The sequence below is a fragment of the Tupaia chinensis genome, unplaced genomic scaffold (genome assembly GCF_000334495.1).
Source record: "Tupaia chinensis unplaced genomic scaffold, TupChi_1.0 Scaffold000146_1, whole genome shotgun sequence".
NCBI classification, from domain to species: domain Eukaryota; kingdom Metazoa; phylum Chordata; class Mammalia; order Scandentia; family Tupaiidae; genus Tupaia; species Tupaia belangeri.
In genome coordinates this window covers 12,089,715-12,104,490 of record NW_006159616.1, presented here as the reverse complement: position 1 = coordinate 12,104,490, position 14,776 = coordinate 12,089,715, and the positions used below count along the sequence as shown (strand labels likewise).

General features: G+C 43.7%; 1 protein-coding gene across 1 annotated transcript in view; it reads left to right on the top strand.

Annotated features, from left to right (window-relative positions):
• DISP3 (dispatched RND transporter family member 3) overlaps positions 1–14,776 on the top strand; it is a 66,804-nt gene that overhangs the window by 23,978 nt on the left and 28,050 nt on the right. The window contains 4 exon segments of the mRNA XM_006145330.2: positions 621–840; positions 10,968–11,104; positions 11,964–12,098; positions 13,538–13,698. Of these exon segments, the coding sequence (XP_006145392.1) occupies positions 621–840; positions 10,968–11,104; positions 11,964–12,098; positions 13,538–13,698 (653 nt within the window).

Below are 14,776 nucleotides of genomic sequence, written 5' to 3'. Positions count from 1 at the left end.
TTTTGGAGAGGTTTTCGCTATAGGGCGCGTGCGCTCGCCAGACAGACAGAGAGAGACATAGAGACAGAAAGCGAGAAATCACCCCCAGGAGGGATGGTCACGCCGCAATCCCTTCTCCTCCATTCTCCTCTCGGGATCTTGGGCATGCACGCACACGCGCCCGGCGTGAGATTTAAGCCACCGGGTCCGGGACGCAAACCGTGGTCGACTACGTGGGAGTCCAGCGACATAGCCCTTACGCTAACTGCTGGTTCCCGGGTTTGGTGCGTTTTTAAGAGAAGATGTGGGCAGGGCAATTTCCAGGGAGGCAGGACTGGAATGGGTCTTGAGGTGGAGAGAGAGGACTGAACCTTGGGATCAGGTGAGTCAAACTGGGATGAAATATGAATGTAGTGGGAGTGGCCTGAGCAGATCTGGGGGCAGGGGAGCACCTCCTCTTGAAAGAAACTAGGGTTCTTTAAGCCTTCCCTCTGTCCCATTAGGGCCCTGCTGAGATAGTCCAAGTGAGTTTTCTAGCTCTTAGAAAGGGGTGAGGTGGTCAGGAAGGCAGGGTGGACTCTGGGCAGGCTGGTGGGAGCTGACCCACTGAGCTCCTTGGGCTTGGACCCGTGCCCCTGCAGGCTCCCTAGAGCTGGCCATGACTCACCCTGAGTTCTACTGGTACGTGGATGAGGGCCTCTCCGCAGACAATCTGAAGAGCTCCCTCCTGCGCAGCGAGATCCTGTTTGGAGCACCCCTGCCCAACTACTACTCGGTGGATGACCGCTGGGAGGAGCAACGCGCCAAGTTTCAGAGCTTCGTGGTCACCTACGTGGCCATGCTGGCCAAGCAGTCCACTAGGTAGGAAGTCCAGTTGCACTGTGGTGTGTGCCAACCTTGAGTATACCAGAAAGGGTGCATTAGGGTAGAGAATGGACTCCTAAACCCACATCCCCTTACTAAGAACCTTTTTCCTTGGAAGCCCTTCTTCCCAATCTAAGTCAGAGCCAAGTATATCCTCGCTGTCACTACAGCAAGTGAAAGTCTCTTTTCTTTTTCTGTTTTTAATTTTGCCAGAAAGCACACTTGCTCACCAGAGGGAGGGAGAAAGAGAGAGGAGAGAAGAGAGAGAAAGAAAGCTCTCCCAGTGGGGTGTGGTCATGCTGCTCTCCCTTTCCCCCCATTTCGCTACACTGTTGGTATTTAGAGCACACACACAGGCACCTAATGTGTTTTTCAAGCGGCTGGGTTAGAGATTTGAACTGTGGTTGGCCATGTGGGGGTCTAACTTTCCTAGCCACCAGGCCATGGAGCTGGTCCCAAAAGCCCTTTTTCTTAATCAGTGCTAATGGTTAGTGAATGTGACAGCTTTGGAGGAGGTAGGAAACCCCACAACTCTTGCCCTAGTGGCCTTCTCTAGAGGTGTGGACCAGGGAGTAAGGAGTTCCTCCCTGCCTCTCTGGTCCCCAGAGAGACAGTGGACCAGTCGTTTCTCTGGACGTCAGTGTTCCTACTTGTAAAATGGAGATGACGACTTCCGCTCCTTTTCTGGAGTTATCGGGAAGAGGTGAGCAAACAGGTGCTTTCAGGTGGAGAATGCATTGAGATGTGTCTAGGAATAGCATCTGGGTCACTTTCTTCCAGGCTCGGGGCAGCAGTCCTGCTGGTCAACAACTCCAGCGCTTTCCCAGGCCCCTGCCCTGGCAGGCCAGTCCCAGCCACAGGGGAAATCATTCTGCTTGAAATACCCTTGTTCTTTCCCTTGGTTGTCCGTTATAGTGAGCAATCACAGCAATAATCAGAGCTAATGTCTATTGAGTATTTATTCTGTGCCGCACAGTGTTCTAAGCCCCTTATACATATCATCTCATTTAATTCTCACACCAACCCAGTGAGGTGCGTGCTATTTTACAGTTGTGGAAACTGAGACACAGAACAGCACAATTAAGTCAGTTGTCCAAAGTTTTAAAGCTCATCAGTGGTGGGTGGAATTCAAGCACCGGTGTTCTAACCCAGAGTCCTCACCCTTTGTGTTTCTAGGCCAGGTGCTACATTAGGTGCTATCTCCCTGCTATGTTGCTTTGCCAGGCAAACTCCTATTCGCCTATTAAGATTCAACCTGGGCTGCTTTATCCTGAGGCTGGATTAAATGCTCACGCTACCTGTTTCCACAGTCCCCTTCCTTCTCCCTAAAAGAAGCAGGAAAGAGCATACACAGACACTGGAGTTGGATATTCTGGAGTCCAACCCAGTTACTCTGCTTACTAGCTGTGGGTGTTTTAACAAGCTGTTTGCCTCTCTGAGCTATAATTTCATCACAGCGCTTGTCACGGGGTATTTTAGTTATAACTCAAAATGTAGTTCTCCAATCAACAACATCAGAATCTCCAGGGGCTTGTTAGAAATGCAGAATTGCATGCTCTTTCCCAGACCTACAGTATTTCCTGGTGATTTGTTGGCACATTAAAGTTTGAGAGAGGTCTAGTTAAATTATTTGTCTCAATAGAGTATGAATTTGCTGAGGACTGGGGTTGTTTCTAGTTCATTTCTGTAGGCCTAGCCCCTGGCACAGTGCAGACATCCCTGAGTAGGGATGTCTGAGGAATGAATGAAGCTAGAAGGTACCTAAAAGAAAGTGATGTGGCTGAGTGAGGAAGCTGAGAGAGACTGATATTAGAATAATCTTCAGGGGTTTAGGTACCAAAACTCCTGCCCTTAGAAAAAAAAAGCCCTTCTTTCCTTCCCTTCCTCCTAGAGCTTAATATCAATGGTAACAACCAGAGCCCCTGTAGGTTTGAATTTAATGCCTTCTCCTGGATGAACAAAATCTTTATTATTCTATTATTGGTTACTCAAGAGATGGCAGCATGTATCTTGCCTTATTAAGGATAATACAGATGATCACTTTCACTACTTCTCTGGTAATACTCGAATTTTAGAAGTCATTCACTGCATGTGTTGTCCTTTGCCTTTTGTATCTTTGTTACGGGCATTTTAATTCTATATACATTTTAAACCCATGAAACATTGCATTATTATTTTTCAAAGTCTGTATTAATTTATATTTATTCACATATTTGCCTTTTCTTTGGCTTTTCACTGCCTTCTATCATTTCATGTTTCCCTCTGGGATCATTTTCCTTGTGTCTGAAGAACTCTCTTTAGTATTTCTTTTAGTGAAGATTTGCTGGCAATAAATTCTCTGTTTTATTTGCCTAGAAAACATCTTTATTTTAAATTTTATTTTTGAAGTATACTTTTACCAGTATGAGATTATAAATGAACAGTTATTATCTCTTAATACTCTAAAGATGTCACTCCATTGTCTTCTGACTACCATCATTTCTGTAAGAAAGTCAGCTGTAAATCTTTTGTTGATGTTGCTCCTTTAAATGATTACCCCTTTCCCTCTAGTTTTTTTAAAATTTTTTAAAGAATTATTTTATTTAACTTTATTAATTATTATTATCATTATTATTTTCTAGTTTGATCAGAGAGAGACAGAGAGAGAGAGAGGAAGTGAGAAAGCAGGCCACTAGGTCCGAGACTTGAACCATGGTCAGCCATGTGGGAGTCCAATGCCTTTAACCACCATGTCACTTGCTAGCCCCATCCCTCTAGTTTTAAAATTTCTCTTTGTCTTTGATTTAACCAGTCTCACTAAGAGACATGTGGTGTAGTTTTCATTGTGCTCATTCTGCTTTTGGTCACAGAGCTTCTTGAATCAGTAGGTTGATGGTTGTAATAAGTTTTAGGAACATCTTGGCTTTTAGCTCTTCAAATATTGGTTCTACCTTGTTCTTTGTTCCTTCTCCCTTTAGGACTTGGATTAAACAAATGAGTCCCATGTGTTTCAATTCTCTTTTCTATTGGGTTGTCAGAAAAGTCATGGTGCATTTTTTGCATAGAAAAAATATGTCATTACTTATCTGATGACCCAGTAGGTTTATCTATTTTTTTGTCTTTCTGTGTTTTGGTTTGTATATTTCAATTCATTAATCCTGTCTTCTGTTGTGTCTAATCTTCCATTTAATGTCTACTGAATTTTTAAGGTTAACATTGGGGTGTTTTCTGTTGAGATTGTTCATTTGTCTCTTTGTTATGGATCTCAATGACTGGTGAAACTCTTTATTGTTTTATTTTGCCCACGGTCTGTTCTTAAACAAATCATTATTTTAAAGCTCTTATCAACTAACTTTCAGTATGTGAATAACCTATGAATCTGTTTCTGTAGTCTGTTCTTTCACTTAGTTTTTGGTCATGTGGCCCTATCTGTAGATCCTCTGATTAATTTTTGTTAAAAGTGAACACTGTGTCTAAAAAATACAGAGGTCCAGATGATGTTATTTTCTCCAGAGAAAGTGTACACTTCCCTCAACTATGCACATAGAGTCAGTCAGTGACTATATCATTGTCAAGGATGATTTGGATTCCTTAAAAGTCTTGGTCTGCCTCTAGTTTATGATTTGCATCCCTTAAAAGTCTTGGTCTGCTTCTAGTTTGTCCTAGGTTCTCTAGGATTTTCAACTGAAAGCCTAGTGTATTCTGCAGAGTTCATTCCCCTGACAGAGTTCAAACTTTAAATTTTGTCTGTCAAAGCTGCTAAAAGAAAAGAAAAAACAAACAAAAAAAACCCTCTACTCTGCATTTTTAGAGGCTTTCTACTTAGGTTACTTAGCCTCAGGCCCCACACAGCCTCAGTCTTCAGCAGAAGAAGTGCTGTGAGGGGGAAACTGGCCATATGCTTTGTTGGTCTGCAAGTCCCTGCCCAGTGCTCTACTAGTTTATCTGACTCTCAGCCAAGATTTTCAGCTTTCTGCCTATGTTCAGAATCAGCAAGCGCCTCCAGGGTAAAAGTGGCCATGAAAGGGCAGCTTACCTTTTGTAGGTTCTTTTCTTTCTGGAATCATAGCCCTATGGTTTTCATTACTTCAGCAACTCTCTGGTGTCATCAGATAGAATTCTGAATTTCATCTGAATTTTTGGTAGTTCTAGGCAAGTATACTGGTCTTTCTATGAACTATTTCTTTACTTGAAAGTTTGGTCCTATTTTCTTTTTATGGCCAGCATCTAAGGCAGGACCTGGAACCTAGAAGACATTATAAATGCTGTGTAAATAAATATGTGAACAAATAAACAATTGGTTTAATTTGCAGTTTTCTGCTCTAATGAAAGGACAGTTAATCTATTTAATTCAACAAAGTTTATAATCCAGAGATCTTTTCTACTTGGCTTTTAAATGTCCAATTTTGTGGTGGTGGTGTTTTTTAAATGCCAGAGGGCATGTGCATGCACATGAGATAGAGCACGAGAGAGTTCCCCACCCCACCCCAATGAGGGCTGATCATGCTACAATTCTTTTTCCTCAAATTCTTCATTCCTTCAGGATTCTGGGGGTGTGTGCACACCTGGCATATTTTTCTTTTCTTTTTTCTTTTTTTTTTTTTTGGAATTTTTAAACATAATTTTTTTTAGAAAGAGGTTTTTGCTACAGGGTGTGTGCACTTGCCAGACAGAGAGAAACAGAGAGACAGAAAGCGAGAAATCACCCCCCAGGGAAGATGGCCACGCCGCAATCCCTTCTCCTCCATTCTCCTCTCGGGATCTTGGGCATGCACGCACACGCGCCCGGCGTAAGTTTTTAAGCCACCGGGTTCGGGATGTGAACCCTGGTCAACTACGTGGAAGTCCAGCGACAGCCATTACGCCAACTGCTGGTCCCTGACATGTTTTTCAAGCCACCAGGCCAGGACTTGAACCCTGGTCAACCATGTGGGATCTAGCTTCCTCTGTGTAGCACTTAACCAGTGCGCTGTGGGGTTGGCCCCACTTTATTTGTTTTTAATAGTTTTGTGAGGTATGCTTGACATACAACCAACTTCACATACTTAAATGTACAGTTTGATTAGTTTTGACACATATATATGCAATGTGAAACCTTCACCACAATCAAGATGGTGAGCATAGTCCTCATCCCCAGTGTTTCTTCATGCCTCCTTGATAATTGACTCATATCAATCCTGCCTCCTCACCCCCACCCTAGGCAACTACTTTGTTCTCTATGATATATTGGTTTTCAGTTTCTAGAGTTTTATATACATAGCATCATATATTAGGTCATCGGAAAAGTCATGACATATTTTCTGTTTTTCTGTGCAAAAATGCCTCAAGACTTCCAACAACCCAATAGTATGTACTCTTTTGAGTAGACTCTTTCATATGGCCAACCATATTGAATTGAATTCATGTTGCATGTATCAGTTGTTTATTTCTTTTAAATGCTCAGTAGTATTCCACTTTATAGAGATACCACATTGTGTTCTTCCACTCATCTGTTGATGGATATTGGGGTGTTTCCAGGTTTGACAATTACAAATAATGCTGCTGTGAACATTTCATGTACCAGCATTTACGTGGACATGTACTTTTCATTTGTCTTAGATAATATCTAGGACGGGATCATATGGTAGATGTATATTTACCTTTTTAAAAGCCTGCCAAACTGTTTTCTAAATTATTTCTACCATTTTATATTCCAGCACCATGAACCAGCACCCCTACTTCATGCACCATGTGACTGGGCCCTAAGTGTTATTTAAAAGTGTTATTTAGTTTCCAAATGTTTGAGAGATTTCCAGATAATTTTTTGCTGCTGACTTTTAATTTATTCCCATTGCAGACATAGAACATATTTTGTATAACTGAAGTTCTTTCAAATTTATTGAGTCTTATTTTATGATCTAATATATGGTCTATCTTGCTAGATTTCCCTATGTACTTGAAAAGTATAATATAAGTGTTAATTATGGTTAATTGTGTTGTTCAAGTCTTTTATATCCTTACTGATCTGTGTAAATGTTCTAGCAGTTGTTGAGAGAGGGATATTGAAATGTACAGTTATGATTATATTTGCTTATTTCTTTTTTCAGTTCTATCAGTTATTGCTTTATGTATTTTAAAGCTCTGTTATTAGATGCCAAAACACTTAGGACTGTTTTATTCTTTTGATGAATTGACCCCTTTATCATTTTGAAATTACCTTCCTTATCTTTGGTAATAGTCTTTGTTCTGAAATTCTTTTCATTTGTTATTAATATAACCACTCCAGCTTTCATACTAGTATGGTATGTCTTTGTTTTTTTCTTTGAACTTGTTTATGAATTTATATTTAAAATAGGTTTCTTGTAAGCAGCTGGGTCTTGTTTTTTGTTTTTGTTTTTAATCTGACAGTCTCTGTCTTTTAATTGGTGTGTTTAAACCACTTACAGTTAATGTATTTATTAATATGGTTAGACTTAAGTCTATCTTATTTTATTCTATATGCTCCATGAGAGTTCTATTCCCCTTTTTCTGCCTTTTGCTATGACTAAACTTAAGTCTATCTTATTTCATTCTATTTATCCCATATGTTCTCTATTCCTTTTTCCCTCTCTTATGCCTTCTTTTAGACCAATTTACTGTTTTCTATGATTCCATTTTATCTCCTCTCATGGCTTTTTTTTTTTCAGAGGTTTTTGCTATATGGCGTGTGCACTCGCCAGAAAGACAGAGAGAGACAGAAAGTGAGAAATTACCCCCCCAAGGGGGATGGCCACGCTGCAATCCCTTCTCCTCCATTCTTCTCTCGGGATTTTGGGCATGCCCGCACACGTGCCCGGTGTGAGTTTAAGCCATTGGGTCCAGGACTGGAACCGTGGTCAACTACAAGGAAGTTCAGCGATATAGCCATTACGCTAACTGCTGGTCCCTCCTCTCATGGCTTTTTGATTAAACTTCTTTTATTCTAGTGGTTGTTTTAGGTGTGCCTTTGAATAATGTTATACCATTTTCTGTATAATGTCATGTATAAAACTTTTACAAAAATATACTACCATTTCTCCCTTCCTGGCCTTTATACTTTTGTTGGCCCACATTTTTTAAAGAGAAAGAAAGAAGGAGAGAGAGAACTCTCAATAGGGTCTTACACTGTAACCCTTCTCCAAGCCTTCCCAGCCAGCCAGGATCACAGGCATATGTGTATGCCTGACATGTACAGACTGACCCAGGAACTAAACCCCAATCTTCCATATGGCTTCCAGCATTGCAGAGCATACATATTACTGCTACATCATGCTATTGTTATCATAATGTCATTTAATATTTATGTATTTTTTAAACCTAAACTACATTATTATTTTTGTTTAAATGATCAGTTGTCTTTTAAGGAGATTTAAATAAGATTTCAAAAATTTATCCTTATCATTTCCATTTCCTTTGTGTAGATCCATATTTCCATGTTTTATCTGTTTTCTGCTTCCAAAGGACTACCTTTAACATTGCTTGTGGTGCACATGTACCAGAGATTATTTCAGCTTTTGTATTTATGAAAAAGTTTTCATCTTGCCTTTGTTTTTTAAATATATTTTTGCTAACTATAGAATTCTAGGTTCCCCTTTCCCCTCAGTATATAAGGGATGTTACTCCACTGTTTTCTAGCTTTCATCGTTTCTAATGAGAAATCTGCCACCATCTTTGTCTTTGTTCTTTTGTACATGAGGTGTCTTTTTCTCAGATTGCTTTTAAGATTTTCTCCGGGTCACTGCTTTTGAGCAACTGACTGTGATAATCATGTTTGCAGTTTTATTCATGCCTTTTGTCCTTAGAGTTCATTGTCCAACTTCTTGGATTAGTGAGTTTATAGTTTTCAGTTTTTCAGCCTCTTTGGGGAATCCTATAGCCTATCTATTGGGCTACACTGAGGACTAGAAACTCTCTCAAGGCAATAAGCCAGGGTAACCATAGTGCCTGTTTTATTTCTAATCTCTCAGGAATCATTATTCTTGATATAATCTATCTGATATCCAAAGTCTTATTTCATGTTTTCTCATATTTTCATTGGTTCCAGTGGGAAGGTAAATCTAGACTTCATCTTGTTTCTCCATCTTGGCCAGAAACAGATGTTGCTGTCATTTGTCTTTCGAAACACGGTTTGGGGACCAGCAGTTGGTGTAATGGCTATGTCACTGGATTCTCATGTAGTCGACCGTGGTTCAAGTCCCAGACCTGGTGGCGTAAACTCACACCAGGCACATGTGCGTGCATGCCCAAGATCCTGAGAGGAGAATGGAGAAGAAGGGATTGCAGTGTGGCTATTACCCCTGGGGGGTGATTTCTTGCTTTCTATTTCTCTGCCTCTCTCTTTCTGGCGAGCACATGAGCCCTATAGCAAAAACCTCTCAAAAAATAAATAAATAAAAAGCACAATTTGAGCAGCCTGATTATGTTTTTCTTATTAAAATTAACTCATGTTGAATACATACTGAATAGCAGTGTAAAACGGAATACCTAGGAGCCACTTTGAATTTACAATTTTGCATGGATAGTTGAGAATTGAAAGATAGCATAGCATCTGATTTTAATTGATTACTATTTGTGCAGAGCAGTGATTCTCAACCTCGTTGAATCACCTGGGAAATTTTTAAAGCAATGATGGGATCCAGAAGGTGTTGTAGAGATAAAACATGATGCTCTATGAGGCTGACATGGGGAGGTTCCAGATTTTTGTCTGAAGACCTTCCTTAGTATACTGGGCACACAGGGCTGGATGAGATTGGGATTAGATTGTGACATCAGGACTTTGATGGATGTACTATCTCCCTACAGCTCTGACTCACGAAAGAAATAAACATTTTTTTAAATGTTAGTTTTTATTTTTTAAAGAGCCATTTATTTATTTATATTTATTATTATCATTATTATTTTTAAATTTTGGTATAGGGCAAGTGCCTCACCATTTCCATTTCTTTTGTGTAGATACATATTTCCATGTGTTATCTGTTTCCTTCTTCCCAAAGGACTTCATTTAACATGACTTGTAGTGCACGTGTACCAGAGATTATTTCAGCTTTTCTATTTATGAAGAAGTCTTTATTTTGCTTTTGTTTTTGAAATATATTTTTGCTGGGTATAGAATCCTGGGTTCCTTTTTCACCCCAGCATATAAAGGACATTACTCCACTGTTTTCTAGCTTTCATTGTTTCTAATAAGAAATCTGCCACTGTCTTTATCTCTGTTCTTTTATACAAAATGTGTCTTTTTTCCTTAGGTTGCTTTTAAGATTTTCTAATTGTTTCTAATCTCTCAGGGATCATCGGGGAGAAGGCCCTGAGTTTGAGCTGGTCCTTGGTGCTGAAAGAGCCTGGAAGACATAAGTCAGTCCAAGTCTTTTAGGAACTATATGACCTGGGCCAAGTAGTCCTTCTAGAAACTACTAGATACTTTGGGATTATCCAGGCCTTCCTAGAGAATCACATACAGAAAGCAGCTGAAGCTGGGTTTAAGGCCTTCTGTGTGGTCTTAGGTAGAATATTTAACCTATCTGAGTCTCACTCCTTAGTTACCAGAGAGACAGAGGAGGAAAGTGAGAAAGCAAGCCACCAGGTTTGGGACTTGACCTGTGGCTGGCCATGTGAGAGTCCAGTGCGTCAACTACTGTGCAACCTGCAGGTTCCCTAAAATGTTAGTTTTTAAAACAAACAAAAAATGATGATTCAGCCCACCCCCAGAAATTCTCATTTGATTTTCCTGGAGTCTGGCCTGGACATCAGGATTTTTTTAAGCCTATAAGTGACTTTTTTTTTTCTTAGTTTATTTATTTCTTCTTTCCATGAATGAAAGAGACAGAAAGAGAAAGAGAGACAAGCACTCCCAATGGGTCCTCACCGTGATCCACCCTCAGCCAGTCCTGGATCATGGGCGCACACACACTTGACATGTTCAGAGAGGTCTGCAGATGTGAACCTGGAGCTTTCCCACGTAGGCCAGCCTTGCAAAGCATTGTATTACCACTGTGCTACTGCCTGGCCCTTGCCTCCAGATTATCTCAATGTGCAGCCAAGGTAAAAAGCTAGTGATGATGTGGAAAATTCTGTGCTTCTCTTGTTGTTCACAGCCATTTCTAATCCCCTTCCCATCTTTCCTCTTTCTATGCCCCCCACCCTTTCCCCAGCAAAGTCCAGGTTCTCTATGGGGGGACAGACCTCTTTGACTATGAGGTGCGTAGGACCTTCAACAATGACATGCTCCTGGCCTTCATCAGCAGCAGCTGCATCGCTGCGCTCGTCTATGTCCTCACCTCCTGCTCAGGTAGGGCTTTCCGCAGGCCAGCCTGGAGCCAGCCCCCTTCTGTCCTCTCAGAGTGCCCCTATCTGACCAAACACTTCTTTGCAAGAATGCCAGAATAGTCTTGGGTTTGTGTCATAGCTAATGGGGAGAGGGGGGTGGTCAGAAACCCTTCTCCAACCTCGGGTAGGCAGATGGAGGCCCAGAGGCAGGTTGGGCTATACCCAAGAGCCCCAAGCAGTTTGACCGTTTGCCCTTTGGTCATCTTTCTCCCATTGATAGTCTGTGCTGAAGTGTCGAGGGTGCTGCACTCTCCCTTATGGTTATCCTATGGCACGTTGTGTACTCCCAAGTCAGCTGCCCTTTCGTCCCAGCTTACTTTTCTGCCTGCATCTGCATGGACACTAACTTCATCTTACTGCCGTCTGTGTGCAGTAGGTGTGTTCCAGGGCCCAAATGAACAAGAGATCATAATACTTCCAGAGACATTCGTTCATCCAGGCAGCAAATATTGTAGCATCTTGTACCCAGTGACCCACTGGACACAGTTCCTACCCCTGTGGAACCTCTAACCTCCTTTATATATATATTAAATATAAAATGTTTGTAATTCTCTCATCTGAGGCACAAAGATGCAAAGATGAGGCTTCATGGGCAAGCTTATCTGAGGTGGCTTCACTGGCCATGTGGGCCTTTTGCCAGGCTCCTCTGGGCATGGAGAACTGAGAGTCAGCCTCTGCCTATGCTGGAAACACACAGGGTGGTGGGAAGTTCCCAGAGTGGAGGATGGGGCAGGACTCAGCTGAGGTCAGAGACACTGAGGGGACTTGTGTTCCCCGAGGGTCCTCCCTCTTTATCTCTGTGTGCCTCTTACCCTGCACAGTGTTCCTGTCCTTCTTTGGGATCGCCAGCATCGGTCTCAGCTGCCTGGTGGCCCTCTTCCTATACCACGTGGTCTTCGGCATCCAGTACTTGGGCATCCTCAACGGGGTAGCTGCCTTCGTGATAGTGGGCATTGGTGAGTTGCCTCTGGTGTGGTGGCAGTGGGCCTCCCACACTTCTTTGCAAGAATGCCAGAATAGTCTTGGGTTTGTGTCATAGCTAATGGGGAGAGGGGGGTGGTCAGAAACCCTTCTCCAACCTCGGGTAGGCAGATGGAGGCCCAGAGGCAGGTTGGGCTATACCCAAGAGCCCCAAGCAGTTTGACCGTTTGCCCTTTGGTCATCTTTCTCCCATTGATAGTCTGTGCTGAAGTGTCGAGGGTGCTGCACTCTCCCTTATGGTTATCCTATGGCACGTTGTGTACTCCCAAGTCAGCTGCCCTTTCGTCCCAGCTTACTTTTCTGCCTGCATCTGCATGGACACTAACTTCATCTTACTGCCGTCTGTGTGCAGTAGGTGTGTTCCAGGGCCCAAATGAACAAGAGATCATAATACTTCCAGAGACATTCGTTCATCCAGGCAGCAAATATTGTAGCATCTTGTACCCAGTGACCCACTGGACACAGTTCCTACCCCTGTGGAACCTCTAACCTCCTTTATATATATTAAATATAAAATGTTTGTAATTCTCTCATCTGAGGCACAAAGATGCAAAGATGAGGCTTCATGGGCAAGCTTATCTGAGGTGGCTTCACTGGCCATGTGGGCCTTTTGCCAGGCTCCTCTGGGCATGGAGAACTGAGAGTCAGCCTCTGCCTATGCTGGAAACACACAGGGTGGTGGGAAGTTCCCAGAGTGGAGGATGGGGCAGGACTCAGCTGAGGTCAGAGACACTGAGGGGACTTGTGTTCCCCGAGGGTCCTCCCTCTTTATCTCTGTGTGCCTCTTACCCTGCACAGTGTTCCTGTCCTTCTTTGGGATCGCCAGCATCGGTCTCAGCTGCCTGGTGGCCCTCTTCCTATACCACGTGGTCTTCGGCATCCAGTACTTGGGCATCCTCAACGGGGTAGCTGCCTTCGTGATAGTGGGCATTGGTGAGTTGCCTCTGGTGTGGTGGCAGTGGGCCTCCCACAGGAGAACCATTCCCCTTACCCCAGAAGAGGCCTTCTCCCTGAACCTAAAGCCTGGCTTCCATGGGGGCTCTACAAAGCTGTATCTGGCCTCAAACCCTGGAGACTGTGGGTTAGAATATGAGCAGTTGGCAGATCTTTGGCATATGGTGGACAGAAAGAGGAGAAAGGTATACTGAGCAGAGGTGGGGATGGCGGGGAAGGCTAGGAACCGTGGGAGGCTAAGATATGGAAGAAAGGAACCAAGGAGCATGTGCCTGGGGGTTGGACTCCTGGTGGGTGGAGCAAGTCACTCAAGTCTTTACAAGCTCCAAGCTGAGAAGCAGGACTCTTTAGGAGCCTGATCTCTCAGGGCCTCACTCCGGGTTGGCCTGGGTTGGGCCTGGTCCTAAAACAGCAGAATGATCCTGAGCTTGTTCTCCTGGCTCGGGACTCCTTCCCACAGGTGTAGACGATGTCTTTGTGTTCATCAACACCTACCGCCAGGCCACCCATCTGGAAGACCCACAGCTGCGGATGATCCACACCATCCAGACGGCAGGCAAGGCCACCTTCTTCACGTCCCTAACCACAGCCGCCGCCTACGCAGCTAACGTCTTCTCCCAGGTGGGAGGCCCACCCCTCCATCCCTCCTGGTCTCTGCTCTCCCACCAGCCTTCTCGGGGCCTCAGGACCTTTGCCTCAAGATATTTACCATGTCTCTAGAGTCCATGTTTGTTACTAATCACCCATTATCAGGCTTAACAAGTGGGAGGATTATAACACTAGGAGTATTTATTACTAACGGTTTTTATAATAATAGTGACTCAGTCTGTGCCCTCAGGGGTGTTTGAGAGTTGCCAAAGCTCTTTTTACATTTATTCTTCATTACCCATGACCAAGGTAAAACTACCATCCCTATTTTCCTAATCAAGAAACTGAAGCCCAGAGGGGTAAAGTGCTTTTCTCAAGACCACACAGCTGGTCAGAGGTGAGCCCGATTCAGCGTTCTGACCCCTGTCCAGGGCTGTTCACACCCACTTGCTCCATGTCATGTTTTCATCCTCACACTGATTGCTCTCGCTGGCTGGTGCTCCTCAGGGTCTCTGAGTGGGGCTTGGGAGAAGGCCCTGAGTTTGGGCTGGTCCTTGGTGCTGAAAGAGCCTGAGAGACATGAGTCAGCCCAAGTCTTTGCGGAGCTGTATGACCTGGGCCCAGCAGTCCATCTAGAAAGCACTGGATGCTTTGGGATGAGCAGGCCTTCCTAGAGAACCACATCCAGAAAGCGGCCGGGCTGAGTTTAAGTCCTGCGGTGCGATCTTGGTGGGATGTTTGTTTGATCTCTCCGAGCCTCACTCACGTGTGGCTTATTCAGGGACTGAAATGAGATGGGGACTGTGAACGTGTGTCACAGAGTGCAGGCTGTCTGCTCGGTGGTGACAGATTATTCCGATGGGCACATCATCATGCGGGTTCTGTGATATTCCCGGGCTCCTGATCCCGGGCTCCCTTCTCCCATCACGGGGCAACACTCGTTCCCTTCCCCTGCTAACACCTGGCCTGATCTAACAGGGCACACCTTCCCCTGGCCCCTATTCCATCACACAGGGACGGTTACCAGGCACTTGCTCTGTGCCAGGTGGACGAGAGCCTCCACTCTCACAGTGAAGATAAAGATCCTTCCTCTACTCTTGTGCCCCCTCAG